The 20998-nt window shown below is 48.2% G+C and overlaps 1 protein-coding gene across 2 annotated transcripts in view; it reads left to right on the top strand.

Moving 5' to 3' along the window:
• Positions 1-2719: 2719 nt before the first annotated feature.
• Positions 2720-20998, top strand: part of SPATA7 (spermatogenesis associated 7) — a 36649-nt gene continuing 18370 nt past the window's right edge. The window contains exons 1-4 of one of the 2 annotated variants that reach the window (XM_063948554.1): positions 2721-3249; positions 6735-6809; positions 16028-16120; positions 18706-18753. In XM_063948554.1, coding sequence (XP_063804624.1) covers positions 3192-3249; positions 6735-6809; positions 16028-16120; positions 18706-18753 — 274 coding nt within the window. In that variant the 5' untranslated portion in view covers positions 2721-3191. Of the gene's footprint in view, positions 3250-6734; positions 6810-16027; positions 16121-18705; positions 18754-20998 lie in introns of both variants that reach the window. The other variant, XM_063948555.1, reaches the window with a different exon arrangement.

The raw sequence follows: 20998 nt of genomic DNA, 5'->3' as shown, positions 1-20998 counted from the left end.
CCTAATAAAGCTAAACACCAGCATCTTGAATACCCCACAGAAAACTCTAGGATACTCACCCTTTGAAATACTAATGGGTAGACCCTTTTCCTACACCCTGGGCTAAGAAACCACTAGTAATACAGGAAGGAGATCTAGAACTCATCAGAAAAGAGTATGTCAGGTCCCTGATAACAAAACTGAATGAAATTGAACATGAGGTTGTTTGTAAAAACCCTTTTGAATCCACAGGAACCTACACACCCCTTTAAAGTCAGAGACAGAGTCGTGGTGAAGGTGCTCCCCAGGAACAAGAGCCCAGGAGACTTCACCTATGGTCCAGAGACAGAGGTCGTAGCAGTTACCCGAACAGCAGTCCTGACAGAGGAAAGTCCTACCTGGATCCATGCATCCCGAGTAAAAAAGGTTCCTAGACCAGACCTAGAGAGGGAAGCAAGTGATTCCAGTGAGGTACGAACCGGGGCAGACAGCCCTGACCTCCCACCTAGCGAAGAAAGAAGAACAGAAGAAGATGAGGAACCTGTCCCCTATCTTTATCCTGGGGACTATCTCGATAGCCCTACTGGCCCTCATTCACCTCACAATATGTGAAGTCGACATCACACAAACAGATGGGGTCCCCACCTTGTGGTACAATTCCTCCAATACACACGTAGCCACATACATCCTTGATTATTTCATGTTCCCTAAACTTGCTGACAACAAACATTTCATACAGCAGAAAAGGAAATCAGGAATGTCTGAGACAGTATATATTTGTGTTACTGACGAATGGTACTATGACATTAGATATTATGGATCTAATTGTAATTCCTGGGAAGCTGTGGGGTGGAATACAGGAGCAGATTGGAAATATGGCCCATCATTTGCAAAAAATAGATATAGCAAATATCCCCAAAACAAACCTTTAAAGCCCCATATTGCCACTTCTAAAGATATGGTGGCTATTACTAACCCTACCTTTGAAGACACCCTAGCTATTGAAACTGGTTTCTCTGACATTAATTTTGGTTGGAATGGATGAAGTATAGTGCTAACAAACACAATAAAAGCAACTGTTATGTCTGTGGCAAATCTAGGCCCCACCTAGGTACAGTGCCCCTTAATATACCCCTAGAACAGGAAAATTGTTTTTTTTTCAGCCTTTTTAATGACACCAAAACAAATGACAGTCAGTGCGAAATGTGGAAAAGGGAATATCCCATATTGTCAAAAAATCCCAACCCAGGAAGCACCATAACCATATATCCTGGAAACTATACCTGTTATACATCTAACACCACCACAGGGAGAAATTTAAAAGGAGCCTCACTCAAGAATCATGTCATATAATAATCATGATTCTAAGAGGGGATTGAAGGGTTAACTCTTCTGTGCTTTGTAAATATTACTTTTTATATGATCAATTTCCTTATAATAGTTACAGTGTAAAAGTGAATATTTCTATTTCCCTAGTGAAGGGTTAAAACATGCTATATGAACTCTTATGTGTTTGCATGGATGCGTGCTGCCCTGTGCTAGGTGCCTTTGTCTCTCATACAGATACCAGGCCTGTGTGGGTCTGGCATCCAAGGTCAGATGAAACTTGTTCTTTCTACCCAAATATACTGTGTTACAAAAACCTTGTTAAATGTTTGAGAAACTTGTAGAAAACCCATATATGGACATCCGCCTTTTCTGTTCTGCCTGGTAACTATTAACGAGCCAATGGGAGTGTAACGACATGTCAGTTACACCCATATGCATTGCCTTATATACTTTTGTTAACCTCATAATAAAACAGTGTGAATTTCTACTGCTTGTGTTGTGCATGTACCTTGTGGCTAAAAGTTCACACTCCAGACGTCTAAGAGGCCATCACATCGAGGGTTAAGAATATAAGGTCATATCCTTTCAGTCTCCCTGGTGCCGGTCCCCCTGCCGTGATCTGGTGCTGGTCTCCCTGGTGCCGGTCCCCCTGGCGTGATCTGGTGCTGGTCTCCCTGCCCTGTCCTGGTGGCGGTCCAGTCTCCCAGCTGTGATCTAGTGCAGGGTCCGGTCTCCCCGCTGTGACCAGGTGCAGGGTCCCGTCTCCCCGCTGGGACCAGGTGCAGGGTCCCGTCTCCCCGCTGGGACCAGGTGCAGGGTCCCGTCTCCCCGCTGGGACCAGGTGCAGGGTCCCGTCTCCCCGCTAGGACCAGGTGCAGGGTCCCGTCTCCCCGCTAGGACCAGGTGCAGGGTCCCGTCTCCCCGCTGTGTCCTGGTGCAGGGGGCGGTCTCCCCGCTAGGACCAGGTGCAGGGTCCGGTCTCCCCGCTAGGACCAGGTGCAGGGTCCCGTCTCCCCGCTAGGACCAGGTGCAGGGTCCCGTCTCCCCGCTAGGACCAGGTGCAGGGTCCCGTCTCCCCGCTGTGTCCTGGTGCAGGGGCCGGTCTCCCCGCTAGGATCAGGTGCAGGGTCCGGTCTCCCCGCTGTGTCCTGGTGCAGGGTCCGGTCTCCCCACTAGGACCAGGTGCAGGGTCCGGTCTCCCCGCTAGGACCAGGTGCAGGGTCCGGTCTATACACACATATATACACAGTACACACACACAGTATACACAATATGACACACACACACATACAGTATATACACAGTACACACACACATATACACAGTACACACAGGTGCAGGGTCCGGTCTCCCCGCTGTGTCCTGGTGCAGGGTCCGGTCTCCCCGCTAGGACCAGGTGCAGGGTCCGGTCTCCCCGCTAGGACCAGGTGCAGGGTCCGGTCTATACACACATATATACACAGTACACACAGTATACACACACACAGTATATACACAGTACACACACATATACACAGTACACACAGGTGCAGGGTCCGGTCTCCCCGCTAGGACCAGGTGCAGGGTCCGGTCTATACACACATATATACACAGTACACACAGTATACACACACACAGTATATACACAGTACACACACATATACACAGTACACACAGGTGCAGGGTCCGGTCTCCCCGCTGTGTCCTGGGTCCGGTCTCCTGGGTCCGGTCACCCCGCTGTGTCCTCGGTCCGGTGTTCCCGCCTCGTATGACGGGGGAGCAGCAGCTGGGAGCACGGAGACGATCCCGGGCCCGGCCGCCGGGGGGACTCCTCCTCAGCAGCCTCCGGTCCCCGCACGCAGGAAGCGCTCAGTAGTGGCCGGTATCCAGGAGACGCTGCCGGCATGCGGCCCCCACCGGCCTGCCCCGACCCCCGCAGCCCGAGCGCCGGAGAGCGTACCGGTGAGTGCCGCCCGGTGTACGGTGTGTGTGTACTGTGTATGTACTGTGTATGTACGTGCTGTGCCCCGGCCTCCCCCGGTATACGGTTTGTGTGTGTCATATTGTGTGTACTGTGTATATGTGTGTGTACGGTGTGTGTGTATATGTGTGTGTGTGTGTACTGTGTATACTGTGTGTACTGTGTATATGTGTGTGTATACGTGTGTGTGTGTGTGTGTGTGTGTGTATACTGTGTGTATGTACGGTGTGTGTACTGTGTATATGTGTGTGTACTACTGTGTATATGTGTGTATACTGTGTGTGTACAGTGTATATGTGTGTACTGTGTATATGTGTGTGTATACTGTGTATATGTGTGTGTATACTGTGTGTACTGTGTATATGTGTGTGTGTGTGTGTGTACTGTGTATATGTGTGTGTGTACTGTGTATATGTGTGTGTGTGCTGTGTATATGTGTGTGTGTACTGTGTATATGTGTGTGTATAATATGTGTGTGTACTGTGTATATGTGTGTGTGCTGTGGGTACTGTGTATACGTGTGTGTATACTGTGTGTACGGTGTGTGTACTGTGTATATGTGTGTGTGCTGTGTATATACTGTATGTGTGTGTCATATTGTGTATACTGTGTGTGTATATATGTGTGTGTGTACTGTGTCTATATATGTGTGTACTGTGTATATGTGTGTATATATGTGTGTGTACTGTGTATGTGTGTGTGAGTGCTGTGTATATACTGTATGTGTGTGTGTCATATTGTGTATACTGTGTGTGTATACTGTGTGTACTGTCTATATATGTGTGTATGTGTGTACTGTGTATATATGTGTGTGTATACTGTGTGTGTACTGTGTATATACTGTATGTGTGTGTGTCATATTGTGTATACTGTGTGTGTACTGTGTATATATGTGTGTGTGTGTACTGTGTGTATATGTGTGTGTGTATACTGTGTGTACGGTGTGTGTACTATGTATATGTGTGTGTGTGTGTACTGTGTATATACTGTATGTGTGTATCATATTGTGTATACTGTGTGTATATGTATGTGTGTGTGTATACTGTGTGTACGGTGTGTGTACTGTGTATATGTGTGTGTACTGTGTATATAATGTATGTGTCATATTGTGTATACTGTGTGTGTATATATGTGCGTACATGCCCCGGCCTCCCCGGTGTATGTGTCATATTGTGTATACTGTATGTATATATGTGTGTATATGGCCCCCGCTGGAGACTGTGTGTATTATTTTGTGTATGTGTGTGTTCTGTGTGTGTGTGTGTGTATGTATGTATGTATGTATATATATATATATATATATATACTGTATGTGTATATATATGTGTGTCATATATTCGACCTATTCAATGCCTGTGCCGATTTTTCGACTGGTGGAAAAATTAGTCACTGGCAGAAACCACATGTTTTGGCGAATTGCCCATTCTGATTCAACAAAAATAAAATGTGAAAAGGCGTGGGCGAAAAAGGGATTCACAAACGTACAAAACGCCCGCAATTTCATACCCAAGGTTGAATTAATGCCGATTTTTTGGGGGGTATCCGAAAAACGGATGTGTGTGTATATATGTGCCAGTCAGAAGGTGTGGCAAAAGCGTGTCGACGCATACACAGCAACAAGTGTTACACGTGCCGGTAGTAGGAGCCTGTGCAGCGCTTGGTTCCAGGTGTCACGTATTTGGAGCCTGGTGGTGGCAGCGACATACCCGCCCACTACACAGTGGGTGGAGTCAGTAACAGGTGGTTATTGATGCCAAGAGGAAGTTCCCTATTGGCCAGGTCCCATGTGACCCAATCCCAATCTGTAATCATTGGGCGCAGGCAGTGAGTGCCGGTGTCCAGTCAAATAGAGCAGGCTGCAAACTCGTCCGCCGAGCATGTGTGGTCAGCGGGAACGTCCATGAGCAGGAGTCCCGCTTCCACCCCGTGCACTTCGCAGGGAGGGCCCCTGTCCAAGCGGTTGTTCCTTATTACTTCCTGATGGTATAATTCCAAATTGCATTGCGTCCCTGGGTGCCAGTACGCGCCTACGCTGTGATGCAAATGCGGCTATCGATAAGTGGGACCCTAAAACACCCCCCAATTTTAGGATACTCAGATAACGTTCTTTGTGCGCCCCCGCTTTCTGTAATAACGGCGTGCGATGGATCCGTGCGGGGTAATTTTCTGTGCTCTGTGTGCCTGCATTTATCAAAGCGCGGGGAGAGATAAAGTACCAACCAATCCGCATCTAACAGGAGCTGATTAGTTGGTGCTTAATCTCTCTACACACTTTGATAAATCTCCCCCAGTGTTCCCCAGTATAAGAGTCTGGTCCAGGTTCTTCCATTGCGGAACATATAGACGGGACACGTTAGTGTCGCAGGGCTCTGCACTGCAGGGTAATCTGACGTGTGCAGTATATAATCTGTACAGGGCTGCGGGCGGAGGTGTCGTGGTGAGGACAGATGGGGATTTCATGGTGAATCAGGGCCGTGTTTGGGAGATTAGCTGCTTACTCATTGTGTGCTCTCTGTAATAAAGGAGACAGGTTGTGTCTGACACCATCAGCTCTGTGCCACACACACGGCTGCTGTATTATTTATCCCGGCAATCCGAGCCTCTGTCCGCTCGCCGCGTGCTACAGTACAGCAGGATAACGGAATTGCTTGAGGTCTTGTATATTTGGTATCCGAGAATTTATGGGGAGAAGTAAAGTTGTGGCAGCGGACATTGGGCCTAATTCAGACCTGATCGTAGATGTAGCTAAATTTAGCACACTGACATGCGGCGGGGGGCGGGGGGCGGGGGGGGGGGGGTGCGAAGACGCACAGCACCGATCAGGTCTGAATTAGGCCCCTTAGCGCAGTGTCCGGCTGCACACATTATGGCGTAGGGCTGGAAACGTGTGAAGGAAGATCTTGTCGCCTCCACCCATCCATTGCGGTGCTAAACTGCGCTCATTGCACTGAGTCCTAATTGTAGAAGAGTTATTCACCAGCTGCCCCCGCCTGCGGCCCCCTCTCTCTTGTGGGTCTCTCCATAGTCAGGTGAGACAGACGCACACGTGACATAGTGCATACAGTGTGTGTCACAGTGCAGGCCGGGCAGGGGGCTCAGCCCAGCTGTGGCAGGTCATTCTGGGGCTAGTAGTTCACAACAGCTGGAGAGCCACAGATTGGCTAGGCTAGGAAATATAGACTGTAAGCGCCTCTCTATAATAACCTCTGTGCAACGCTGTGTTATGTAAAGATGAATAAAACATTAGCCTATGGTTCTGCTAGTTCTTGCAGTGCACCGGTCTCCTGACACGGTGGAAGTGACCTGTTCCTAGGTATATATTTTGTATAATGTCTTTTTTATTAAGGTTTCTCCAGGCAGGAATGCCGCTGGCTGAGTGTGCTGTACAATTGTATCACATCCATAATCACATGAATCTTATCTAGTGGTTGTGCTCATGTTATATTACATTTTACTCTTGTTCCAGGGTCCCAGGCTCTGTCCATCCCCCGGTGTGGCGTCTCAAGCCCATTTAAAGGACATTTAAGTGTTAAGAGTAATGGTAAGTACCCACTGAGCTGTATAATTCAGGCTGCAAATGACTCCTGTCTGGGGCACTGCGGGAGGTATTTAAACAATTGAATACTGCCCTCTGTGTCTTTTCTGGAGTGTAATTACTGTACATGGACTGTAGATGGAGCTAGGGTACCTCTGCTTTAACACGCTTCTGTGCCGTAGCTAGCACTTTAGGGTGTATGCAGTTAAGAAGGGGGTCCCTGCTCGTGCAGGAGCTAGATCTGTCTGCAGCGACAGTTCATGATGGGATAAATAGGGCGCCATACCAGCCAGTACAAATGTACTTTATTATTTACACCCCTGCTTCTCATCCGCATCTCCCCTGTCTCCTCGCCTCCATTTTCCTGTGCCAGATCCATCTGCAACCAACTGCCCACTACCCACCACCTCCTCACTTCTTACTCTCTTAACCTTCTTGCCATCACCAAAACCTGACCCTCTCCCATCTCCCCATCTGCCCTATGGGGGCCTCTCCATCACCCACTGTCAGACCTGATGACCGCCAAGGCGGCGGAGTGGGCGTCTTTTTATCCCTTTGTCATTGTCTCATCCCACTTGAGCTCTCCCTTTCTTTCTCCAGCTTTTCAGGTCCATTGTATCCGTTTCTTCTGCTCCATTCATCCTCGTGTAGCAGACATATACCGTCCCCCCAGCCCCCCTCCCAATTCTTCAACAACTTTGCTGCCTGGCTCTCCCATTATCTCTCCACTAACCTCCCCTCTATCATCCTCAGGGACTTTAACATTCCTACTGACACCTATCTTCTTGCCCTTTCTCCCTCTTTTGGCCTTTCTCAATGGACCGCCGCCCCTGACCCATTGTCTTGGCCACTCCCTTGTCCTTGTCTTCACCCATCTTTGAACTCTCTCTGACTTCTCCAACTCTCCCATTCCTCTCTCTGACCTCCATCTACTTTCCTTCACTTTCTCATCTCCTCCTTCCCATGCCCAAATTTACCGCCACCAGATGCAATCCCGAGACTCTCGTCCCCACTGTCCTGTCTCCTCACTCGATCCTCTCCTCTCCCCACTATGGCCTGCCACAACCAGACGGCTTCCTTCTACAACCTCACCCCACCTCTGTGCTCTACTCTGCTGCCACCATCTTTCTGTCCCCTTCCGCTGTTCGTGGCCCTCCAGACTGACCCGGTTCCTGCAAAAATGCTTATCTACCACAGAACGCTCTCTGTCAGATAGATATCGCCTGATTTGTCTGCTCCCATTTGCCCCAAATTACTTCAACAACTTGTCTACAACCATCTCTCCAGCTACCTCTCTGACAACTCCATCCTTGGTCCTCTACAATCTGTCTTTCGCCCACTTCACTCTACTGGAACTGTTCTGCTCAAAGTCACCAGTGACGTGCTCTCGGCCAAATCCAGGGGCCTTTTCTCTCTGCTTATCCTCCTGGACCTCTCTGCAGCCTGCAGCACCGTGGATCACCTTCTCCTCCTCTGCACCTTTCAGACCATTGGCCGCTCTAGCACTGTCCATGCCTGGTTCACCTCGTGCCTCACCAACCACTCCTTCTCTGTCTCTGCCTCCAGCTCCACCTCCCCCCACCATCCGTTCTTCCCGTTGGCGTCTTGCAGGGCTCTGTCCTTGGCCCCCTGTTCTTCTCTTTGTACACCTCTGCCATGGGAGAACTCATCAGTTCCTTCAGCCTCCAATACCACCTCTATGCCGATGACCCACAACTAAACTTCTCCTCTCCCCTTTCGTCCTCTCTTGGGTATTCAGCTGCATCGCTACCATCTCCTCCTGGATATCTGAGCACTCTTTGAAGCTCAACATGGAGAAAACTAAACTCATTTTCTTCCCCTAATCCAAAGTCGTCGTCCCCCACTCTGATCTCACTATCGCTGTTGACAACACCATCATCTCATCCATTCCCCAACTTCGATGCCTAGGTGTCTGTCTTGACTCCACCATCTTCTTCACCCCCACATTTAATCTCTGGCTCAATCCTGTCAGTTCTGGCCTCCCATGCTCCCCTATGACCTGTTCTCAACTCCACAGCTCGACTTATCTTCCTCTCCTGCCGCTCAACATCTGCCACTCCCCTTCGACAAAACCTGCACTGTCTCATTCCCTATGGAGTACTCTTCAAACTCCTCACCCTCACGTATGGTTGCTACGGTTCCACTCTTTCTCCTTGACGGGAGAGTGCCAGAGCTCCATTCTGGCTCCACAGTCCTAATCCCTTACTCCCAGCTGTCACTGACTGGCCATACTGGTACTAACTGTTTCTAACACTTGCAGCTAGACCACGCCCCCGGCGATTCAGTCTCCCAGGTCACCAATGGGTACGACCAAACACTTTCATCCACTAGGGGACACTGGAACAGCATAATACAGTAGGGGTGTGAAGCTTGCAACCGGAGGTGTGGCACAATCTAAAATTAAACATTGTCTGCACAGCCGGCTCCTCCCCCTTCACATCCCTCATCCCTCAGTTTGAAAAATTGTGCTAGGAGGAAAGAAGCACATGGGAGCTCTGCTCCATAAAGAATTATCTTTTTTTTTTTTTTTTAGTGTTTTGTTATTAAGACTGGCCCAATCCCTCCTATCTAAAAGGAGGTTGCAGGCTTTATCAAAAGAAAAAGGTGCCCAATCCCTCCTAAATGAAAGGAGGGTGCAGGCTTTACTAACAGAAGTTCGGACTTCGTCAACCTACTAAAAGGGGGACAAGTGTCTTCAGAATTGAGAGACAAGGATCCCAGCTAAAGGGATCTACATCTCTCAACTGGAAAATCCGATGCAACATCAGGATTACAAGTACAGTGAGTACTGGTAGTGACAAGACCTAGTTATTATAGTCCCAAGGAGCTCCTATACCCTAATGGTTAGGGCTCCCGTCCTGCAGCTCAGCTTACGGTTTAATTACCCTGTTTAACTAAAGCACAGAGCGCGCTGCTGCCTTCTCGCTAGCACTGACAGTCTAGCAGCGCAGCTTCCCCCGCTCCCCCCCCCCTCCTCCCTCCACTGGCTCTGTCAGTGTCTCCCACGGCTGGCAGCCGCTGCATCGATCTCCCTATGCCGCTCTTAGCGTACCCTGTCCCACGCACCCTTCCTCCGGCTCTGTGTCTCCCGCGGCTGGTAGCCGCGGCATCCAGCTCTCCCTTTGCCGCTCTTGGCGTACACTGTCCCACTCGCCCTTCCTCCATCAGCACATAAAGCGGAGGTTCGGCGGGGACGGCAGGGGGATAGTGATATGCGCGGCAAGGGACCCGGTTTTATCCGCGCTGGGCGTTACGGTACCCGGGAGGGCAGTAAGGACCCAGAGCGCGGGAGGAGGCAAGAGAGGAGCAGTGACTCCAGCATACAGTGGTACCTGGGCTCCAGCCACCGATATGAAGTATCCACAGTGTTGTGGTTTAACACAGCGATGCTCAGGTAAAAGCCCTGAGTTAGAGGCCACAGAGTATGTAATTTTATAAACACTGGGTTTAGATGAGGTGTACTTTAATTTTCAGTGGTGACCATTTTTAAATAAGTTCAAGGCGCCAGAATGCTGAACAGTACACATCAGTGGTGCCATATTTCCTGGCCAGTCAGATCAGGGGGAGGGGTTTTATTATAGAATACTCCCTCTGCTGGCTGCGTGTAGATAGACTGATGCAGTGGATTTTCCATGTGTTTCAATCAGACATGCTAGACATGTTATACTTAATAATTTTCAATGGACTTCTAACAAAGATCCTGTGAAAATAATGGGAACGACTGGATATCAACCGCGACCTCAGAACTGAATCACAGTTGGGTGTACGTGGTTTGCAACGAGGCTGTTGTTTAAAATCATTTTTATTTCTTTCTTTTCTCAATGAAGCCAGCCAGGTGAATCCAGTGTACATTTGTTCCCGTCATCCGCTACGGTATTCCGTTTCCTATTGTAAAGATAAAATACACTGCAATGTATTCTGTGGGGGTGCATTTTCAACATCAATGCACAAACCAAGCACGCTAAGCCATATTACCAGCATGTTAAGTCCAGTTACCTTTGGCGTACATCTAATATAGATGTATATACATAATGTCTCCAACGGACGCTGCTGACAGGTCCGACGGAGGTGGGAGCTTCAGATACTGACACCCAATTCAGCGCTACCTGTATCAGCAGTTGGTGGTTTTGTAGGTGATAGTTGGAGTATTTATATTAATAAAGTGTTTATTCTTCAGCGGTTTTGAAAATACTCTTCAGAGCCCCCAATATTCCTACAGCTTTTCTCCTCCTATTCTCACAGGTGCAAATCCGGCTGAGTGGTATGTATATGTTTATCTAAGTAAAAAGGAAGGAGTTGCTCAAATCAATGAGCAATACGTTAAACAGCCCGGAGGTGCGCAACAGTTGACAACGGGCAGACAACTTTTAAGTATGGGCTGAGGACCCATCCGAAACAGGGAGGAATTCAGAGTTAGAATTACTCCGTCCACACAGGTATAATACGATGGGCGAAAATGGTAATCCCCTTCCTACCCTAGCGTAAGATTGGGGAGAGACGGTGGCTTCGTAACGGAGGGCGAACCGTTAGAGGCGAAAAAGAATTGAGGTAAAGAGTGGGCGGCCAGTAAAGGCTTCCAAGTTACCCAAACACAATTTTTGACTAGCAGAGCATATCTGAGAGTTAGCCATGTATACTTATCAGGCTACTAAGGAGGTTAGCATCCCGATCTCAGATATATTGCCTAATGGTTCGGTGACTAACAGAATTTCGGATTCCACAGATGGGCTTACCTCTGCCTAGTCTGTAAAGGGGACATTCTTATTTTTTATAGTCCCTCTGAAGAACAGGCATATGTAGTTTCTAATGGACATAGCGATCCAACCTCTAAGTGCAAGACCATCTCAAACGGACCTAGGATGTTCGTGTTTCGGTAAAGAGGCTAGAGTTACTGGTTTGGAAGACTTTTCCCTGGGAAGGGAAGCTTTCCTGGGTCCAAAAGAGAGTCAGACGGAATTTCTGCCTACCGGGTATCATACAACTGGGCCAATGGGCAGTAGAAGTGACTCTGGTCCTTTATTCAACTAGTTTGGTTCCCAGTCTGGTTCTGGTGGAGTCTCGGATAACAAAGACTGTTCCAAATAGCCAGTAATCAGGTCTCTACAAATTCTCACCTTAGACCTCCTATGGGGGGTAGGGGTTGGAAGGCGGAGACCTGGTCCGAGACTTGAAGAGGGTTTGTCTCCTTACATTAACAATAGACCTCTACAACGCCCAAGCTGTCAGTCCGTTCAAAAGCGATAGGAATTACAAAAATTCAGAACTTACTTCCAAATACCAGACGGTCAGACTGATACTCAATTTAAAAGTTTTTAACCAGTTCTAACGGCCTATAGACTCAAGATGGAATCAATCCAATCTGTCATTACTGGCCTAGAATAAGGGGAGTTCATGGTGTCTGGGGGCATTGAGAATGCATACCTTCAATATCCCGATTTGGACTCCTCACCAGACATACTTACGAGTCATACTTGTGAAGGATCATTACCTGCTCTGAGCCTTGCCTTTTGGTGTATCTTTGGACCCGAGAATTTTTAGAAAGATCGGGGTGATATGGGTCGCAAGATTGAGAAGGTTAGGGGTCACGATCATATCTTATCTAGACGATCTGCTGATCAGGGCCTCCTCTCAGAACAGCTGGCAAAGATGCTCAGACGACCCATCATTTTCTCACTCAACATGGGTGGATTCTGGATTTCCAGAAATCCAACCTACTGCCAACTCAAGGGACTCAATTTCTAGGTCTCACAGAGAACAAGATCCATGACATACAGAGGCTGGTGGCTCAAGTATTACAGGCACAGATGGTTTCCCTACACCTGGGTGTGCATCTGCTAAGGAAGATGGTGGCTCTACAGTATGACAGATTACAGGAACCTCATTGCTCAGGGAGCAGGTTCGCACTCGTTTCTATAGCGCAAATTGCGGATTTTACACGGGTCCAACCTTCCCTAATTTGGTGGTCGTTACATAGAAATCTCGCAAAGCAGCCAGAGATTCGGCATTTGGGATTGGAGGATCCTCGCAACGGATGCCAGTCTCAGAGGTTGGAGTGCCGTCCCTGAGGAACATCGGTTTCAGAACAGAGGGACGTCACGAAAGAGCAGTCTATTCCATGGAGATTCTCGGGCTGGGTGCAATTACAATGTAACTTCTCTTAGCTGGAGGCTTAGTGATGACTCACCACCTGCAGATGCAGTCGCACAATGTCACAACGATGGCATACATAAACCGTCCAGGAAGACCAAGGCACAAGATGGCATTTTGATCTGGTTTTTGGGCAGAGAGGCGCAACAGCGTTCTTTAGGCATAGTTCTTTCCAGGAGTGGAGATCTGGGAACCAGGGTGTCTCAGTCGCCAGGACGTGCATCCAAGAGAGTGGTGTCTACACCCAATAGTTTTCGAGATAGTTGTAGGAGGATGGGGCCTACCTCGAGTAGACCTCTTGGCATCACGACACAACCATAAACTGCCCAGGTATGTGACCAGAACTAGGAATCCTGCAGCGGAAGCAGTGGACGCATTGACACTTCCTTGGTTTTACAGAACCTTTTCTTCTCAGACCCAGGGTAATAATGGAGGCCAAAACGGATAAGAGTGTGGGCAATTCTCATTGCTCAAACTGGCCCTGCAGAGGTTGGTACTCTGATTTGCAGAGGCTACTAGCGGAAGATCCCTGGAGGCTACCTCAGCGGGATGACCTGCTATCACAGGGGCAGTTCCTCCACCCAGACTTGATCAGGTTGCGTTTAACGGAGTGGTTATTGAGTCCCGGATATAGTGAAAGACAGAAATACCAAATGTGGCTTTCCCTACAACGATAGCAGCTAGGAAGCCGGTCACTATTACAGTATATGGATGACAGCATAGACTGGTGTCAACGAGGGTTGGTTTCCAGGACTTTCTTTCGGGAGGTGCTGAGTATACAACCTCCTTTCCGTCCTCGCACGACGCCGTGGGACCTAACCTGGGGGTTGGCCTATATCAGATCGGCTTTAGAACCTTTAGAAAGAGCAGGATTGAGATGTCTCTCCTGGACAGTCAAGCTGTTACTTGCCTCAGCTTCGGCCAGACGGGTCTCTGTTTTGGGGGCTTTATTGCGTAAGAGTCCTTTTTCTAAATTTCGATTCAGACAGGGCGGAACTCAGTACGACAGAGTTCTTCCGAAGATAGTACAAAGTTTCAGGTAAACCAGCAAATTGTGGTTCCATCTTTTCACGGAGTTGCAGATGGGGACGTGTCTTTGAACGTTGTCAGAGATTTACGGATTTAGGTACAGGTTATGTTGTACATCAGACAATAGGAACATTTTGTTTGTTTTATTATGATAGTACAAAGACAGGTTTGCCAGCATCTAAACAAATTTTAGCCAGATGGATTAGGCTTACTATTCTGAAATAGTTATCCTGTGGGAACCGGGTTCAGGCTGGTACCCATACCACCGGATCCGTGGGTGCCTCCCGGGTGGCCGCAAGAGGTGCCTCTACTACTCAGCTTGGCAGCGTGGCAACGTGGTCATCAGCACATACGTTCACGAGATTCTACAAGTTTGATACGTTGCGTCCGGAGATTCTAAGTTCGGAAGTTTAGTTTTGCAGGACTCTGACAGCACTCCCACCCTTGGGAGTAACTTTGGGACGTCCCCTACTGTATAATGCTGTTCCAGTGTCCCCTAGTGGATCAAAGAGAAAAGAGGATTTTGGTACTTACCGATAAATCCATTTCTCTGAATCCTCTAGGGGATACTGGACGCCCGCCTCGGTGCTGTCAGCCTGCTGTGTTCCATAACCAGTTCATGCAAGCAGCGTTAGTTTTCTGTTAACAGAATTCTTGGATGCTGTTTGAATTGTTGTACGGTGGGATCCTCGCCATTGGCTGTAAGTCTCATGTCCTATTCTCTCGGTCAAATTTTCCAAACTGAGGGATGAGGGATGTGAAGGGGTAGGAGCCGGCTGTGCAGACAATGTTTAATTTTAGATTGTGCCACACCTCCGGTTGCAAGCTTCACACCCCTACTGTATAATGCTGTTCCAGTGTCCCCTAGAGGATTCAGATAAATGGATTTATCGGTAAGTACCAAAATCCTCTTTTTTTTTACCTCATCTTGTATGGGATGTGGGGGCACAGGGTGGTATTATATTGTGCATATAATCAGAGAAGATTCAGGAGAGGATCTGATATTTATTACGCTGCCATGTGATGTCATGGTGATGTGATGCAGTGGTGATTTGATGTCATGGTGATGCAGTGGTGATGAGATGTCATGGTGATAAGATGTCATGGTGATGTGATGCAGTGGTGATGAGATGTCATGGTGATGTGATGCAGTGGTGATGAGATGTCATGGTGATGTGATGCAGTGGTGATGTGATGTCATGGTGATGCAGTGGTGATGAGATGTCATGGTGAGGTGATGCAGTGGTGATGAGATGTCATGGTGATGTGATGCAGTGGTGATGAGATGTCATGGTGAGGTGATGCAGTGGTGATGTGATGTCATGGTAATGTCATGGTGATGTGATGCAGTGGTGATGAGATGTCATGGTGAGGTGATGCAGTGGTGATGTGATGCAGTGGTGATGTGATGTCATGGTGATGCAGTGGTGATGAGATGTCATGGTGAGGTGATGCAGTGGTGATGAGATGTCATGGTGATGTGATGCAGTGGTGATGAGATGTCATGGTGAGGTGATGCAGTGGTGATGTGATGTCATGGTGATGTCATGGTGATGTGATGCAGTGGTGATGTCATGGTGATGTGATGTAGTGGTGATGTCATGGTGATGTGATGCAGTGGTGATGTGATGTCATGGTGATGCAGTGGTGATGTGATGTCATGGTGATGCAGTGGTGATGTGATGTCATGGTGATGCAGTGGTGATGAGATGTCATGGTGATGTGATGCAGTGGTGATGAGATGTCATGGTGATGTGATGCAGTGGTGATGAGATGTCATGGTGAGGTGATGCAGTGGTGATGTGATGTCATGGTGATGTAGTGGTGATGTCATGGTGATGTGATGCAGTGGTGATGTGATGTCATGGTGATGTCATGGTGATGTGATGTAGTGGTGATGTCATGGTAATGTCATGGTGATGTGATGCAGTGGTGATGTGATGTCATGGTGATGCAGTGATGATGTGATTAGTATGTTGTGTGATTACGCATGTTATCACTAAGCGGCCTGTGTTTTTATCTTGTAGCCTTTTACATCGGAAACAACACCCGGCTAAGCGATCAGTACCGGATCCGAGACCACATGCTGGTACACTATGATAAGATCCTCACCGCTAAAGGTACAGACTGACTTGCAGGAGAAGCTGGTGGCGGGAGGCGAGGACCTGGAGTGGGATGAGTGACATGGCAGGCGTAGGGAGGGTCATGTAGTGTTCTCTCCAAGCCTCTCGCTTGTCCCTTAGATTGCCCTGGTCACGGAGGAATGCCCAGCTGGCTGCCTGTAGCTATCTGCATGTCCAGATGTGGGTGATACACTGTAACTTACAGTCAGGGGAGAGGTTACAGGCGCAGTCCTTACAGAACGTTCTCAGGAACCCCGTATGGTCACTGGAAGATCAGATCGTCACTTTTCTCTTAAGGTGTGTACACACGGTGAGATATTTTCTTTCGATTTTGACTATATAGTCAATATCGCAAGAAAAGTTAGTGCAGGTCGCAAGGTGAAAGTCACCTTGCGATCCCGATTCGATCCCGATGCGCGGTCCCGCCAGGTCGGCATCGCACGAAAAGGTAGGCTGTGCAGGCAAGTCAATCCTTGCTAGATCGGTGTACTATCTAGTTCATCTCACATGTCAATGACATCTCACATAAGCCAAAACCGTAAGCACACATAGGGGGTAATTCTGAGTTGATCGCAGCAGGACATTTTTTAGCAGTTGGGCAAAACCACTGCAGGGGGGGGGGGCAGATGTAACATGTGCAGAGAGAGTTAGATTTGGGTGTGGTGTGTTCAATCTGCAATCTAAATTGCAGTGTAAAAGTAAAGCAGCCAGTATTTACCCTGCACAGAAACAAAATAACCCACCCAAATCTAACTCTCTCTGCAAATGTTATATCTGCCCCCCCCCCCCCCCCCCCCCCTGCAGTGCACATAGTTTTTCCCAACTGCTAAAAAATTTCCTGCTGCGATCAACTTGGAATTACCCCCATAGTCCATATCTCAAGAAAAGTTGCACAAAATCGGTGGTGCTGGGCTTCGGGGAGTTCAAGGGAAATCGCTAGTGAAAATCGGGCATAGCTAGGATCTCACCGTGTGTACACACCTGTCTCTCTGAGGAACAGAACCAGAGTTGCCCACAAATGATTCTTCCAATTATCTTTTTCCCACACTGGGACTCCCATAATGCAGTGGAGTATTATACTAACATCGGAGCGAACTCCCATAATGCAGTGGGGTATTATACGAACATCGGAGCGTACTCCCATAATGCAATGGGGTATTATACTAACATCGGAGCAAACTCCCATAATACAGTGGGGTATTATACTAACATCGGAGCAAACTCCTATAATGCAGTGGGGTATTATACTAACATCGGAGTGACCTCCCATAATGTAGTGGGGTATTATACTAACATCGGAGTGTACGCCCACAATTTATTGGGGTATTATACTAACATAGGAGCGTACTCCCATAATGCAGTGGGTTATAATACTAACATCGGAGCAAACTCCCATAATGCAGTGGGGTATTATACTAACATCAGAGCTGACTCCCATAATGCAGTGTGGTATTATACTAACATTGGAGCGTACTCCCATAATGCAGTGGGGTATTATACTAACATTGGAGCGTACTCCCATAATGCAGTGGGGTATTATACTAACATTGGAGCGTACTCCCATAATGCAGTGGGGTATTATACTAACATCGGAGCGAACTCCCATAATGCAGTGGGGTATTATACTAACATCGGAGCGTACTCCCATAATGCAGTGGGGTATTATAGTAACATTTGGTGAATGCAGGAAGATATTGTGGGTTCTGATGCACTGACATAGTCCATGTTTCCGTAATACCGCATTCACGTGTGTCCAGTGTCGTTACACGTGAACAGCGGGCTACAGGATCCTTACCTGGCATGATGAAGGGTGCAGACCCTGTGTATTGCTGGTCCATAGTATAACCCCCATCCCCAATATTGGTACTGCAATTCTAACTGGGCAACATGCCAAACGGGCGCTGTTGGGTGGTGTCTCCGGGCATTTCCTGAGGCACACAAGCATGCGGACACTGGGGGTCATTCCGAGTTGATCGCTCGCTAGCAATTTTTAGCAGCAGTGCAAACTAATTGTCGCCGCCCACTGGGGAGTGTATTTTTGCTTTGCAGAAGTGTGAACGCCTGTGCAGCAGAGCGCCTGCAAAATCGTTTTGTGCAAAACAAGACCAGCCCTGTAGGTACTCTTCGTGTGCGTTGATTCTAACGACGGAGGGACGGCTTTTGACGTCACACACCCGCCCAGCGAACGCCCAGCCACACCTGCGTTTTTCTGCCACGCCTGCCTTTTTCTAAGCACTCCCTGAAAACGGTCAGTTGACACCCAGAAATGCCCTCTTTCTGTCAGTCTCCTTGCGGTCGGCTGTGCGATTGGAATCGTCGCTAGAACCAGTGCAAAACCACAATGGACTTTGTACCCGTACGACGCGCGTGCGCATTGCGGAGCATACGCAGGCGCAGATTAGCCGTTTTTTTCACTGATCGCTACGCAGCGAACAACGGCAGCTAGCGATCAACTCGGAATGACCCCCACTGACCGGAAGCGTGACTGTACCGTGTCAGCACAGCATACGCGTAGGTCAGTACTAGAGTTATATGATGTATAAAGCTCCACACTCACCAACTATTATCTCTGTCTGTTCTAGCTGCTGTCGACTGTTCTGTTCCGAAGAGTATGATCAAAAGTATTAAATGTAGGTATATCTCACATGCACCATGACGTACAGCACATAACGATGTATGGAGATCTGCGCGGTAACGCGGGTCTGTAACCACGGGCGCTGAGAGACTGTGCAGCGAGTCCGCATACTGTACTATCAGGCCTGGTTAGCCGGATCTATATAAGGAGGGAGGAAACCACATTTGCTGACTGGGAGCCGTCATTGTGTGTCTTAGATTGTGCAACGATAACGCTATAATAGAAATAATCTGCTGTAAATATCAAATCACATCATAAACCAGAATCTACGAGGAAAGTACAGAAATACAGACAGAATTTTATGGTGCTTGGACAATGTGAGGTCCATGGTTTGTCTTCAGTATTCGTTACCAAGCCCCTGTATTCCACACTTCTCATCCAGTGACCGCACTGTACCCACTGCGGATTCATTTAATACTCAGAATATTGGGATAACGCTGAGTATTCGCACTGCACTCAAATATAAATTATATTAATACAGCCACCATAATCATACACAATAATGGACGTTCTTGTTATTCTGTGAGTTTATTTGTATGTTATAATATTAAACACTTTCCAAACTGCCTGTGATGTCACTAGTTCCTAGTGACCAGATTGGCCGCATTCTCAGTGATGTCACTGGTTCCTAATGACTGGATAGGCTGCACTCTCAGTGATGTCACTGGCTCCTAGTGACTGGATAGGCTGCATTCTCAGTGATGTCACTGGTTCCTAGTGACTGGATAGGCTGCACTCTCAGTGATGTCACTGGCTCCTAGTGACTGGATAGGCTGCACTCTCAGTGATGTCACTGGTTCCTAGTGACTGGATAGGCTGCACTCTCAGTGATGTCACTGGCTCCTAGTGACTGGATAGGCTGCGCTCTCAGTGATGTCACTGGCTCCTAGTGATTGGATAGGCTGCGCTCTCAGTGATGTCACTGGCTCCTAGTGACTGGATAGGCTGCACTCTCAGTGATGTCACTGGTTCCTAGTGACTGGATAGGCTGCACTCTCAGTGATGTCACTGGCTCCTAGTGACTGGATAGGCTGCGCTCTCAGTGATGTCACTGGCTCCTAGTGATTGGATAGGCCGCGCTCTCAGTGATGTCACTGGCTCCTAGTGACTGGATAGGCTGCACTCTCAGCGATGTCACTGGTTCCTAATGACTGGATAGGCTGCACTCTCAGCGATGTCACTGGTTCCTAATGACTGGATAGGCTGCACTCTCAGCGATGTCACTGGCTCCTAGTGACTGGATAGGCTGCACTCTCAGTGATGTCACTGGCTCCTAGTGACTGGATAGGCTGCACTCTCAGTGATGTCACTGGCTCCTAGTGACTGGATAGGCTGCACTCTCAGTGATGTCACTGGTTCCTAGTGACTGAACAGCTGCATTCTTGGGAAGTGGAAGACAAAGTTACTTGTCCAAGGTCAGGAGTAGTCAATGGTAGGGTTCTGAATGGGGTCGCCATCACATTTCTCATGTCCGATATGCAATGAGAACTGTAATGTCTTCTTTTCATGGAAAGGCGAAAATGGAATACCTGGACAAAATATAATTTAATTTGGGCAATCTTTTTACAAACATTGTTTCATGGCCTCGGCACTGATGCCAGGTAGCCCACGTGTCTACTTACTAGCAGATAATATGTAGCTGGCAGAACCGCTGTGGCTCTCCTGCATCTGGTGGTGGAATGCGTGCATAGGTCCAACCCTTATAGATTTACACTGATTTCTCCGTAGTGTGAAATGCTCTCATAGCCCACCCCTCCCAGTACTGCAACTTCCCAAGCCGTGGCATGACTGGCGGTTTTACTCTGACCGCGCTGCACATGGCTATTACCATCCGGCCCTGCTTTTCAGTCTGAATGCACCCGCAGGGTCTACTTTATTAGTAAGCAAAAAGCTGGTGTGCTCTAATTGTTACGTTATACCAGGTTCCCACAAGTCACCTGCTTGGTAATATCAGTGGCCCATCCCAATCCACCCTTTGCTTATCTGAATTATATGCGCAAAGCCCCCATTCTGACATAAACAGCATACAGTCGATGACCTAGAAGCATCCATTTTGTTTCCTGCCCATCGTAGGTGACCCCAGCTGTTGTTATATGGGATGTCCTCTAAATATCTCAGTATACCAGCTACAACTTAGCGCTGGTGATTACTATATTTTATTTGTCTATACCATTTTGGGGAATTACCACCCCCTGCACCAGCAGCTCTTTGACAGCGCACTGCTTCTATTTTCTTTTACA

This window comes from Pseudophryne corroboree, chromosome 12, assembly GCF_028390025.1.
Source record: "Pseudophryne corroboree isolate aPseCor3 chromosome 12, aPseCor3.hap2, whole genome shotgun sequence".
Taxonomy (NCBI): domain Eukaryota; kingdom Metazoa; phylum Chordata; class Amphibia; order Anura; family Myobatrachidae; genus Pseudophryne; species Pseudophryne corroboree.
The sequence above is the reverse complement of the archived record's forward strand: the minus strand, read 5'-3'. Positions and strand labels throughout refer to the sequence as shown.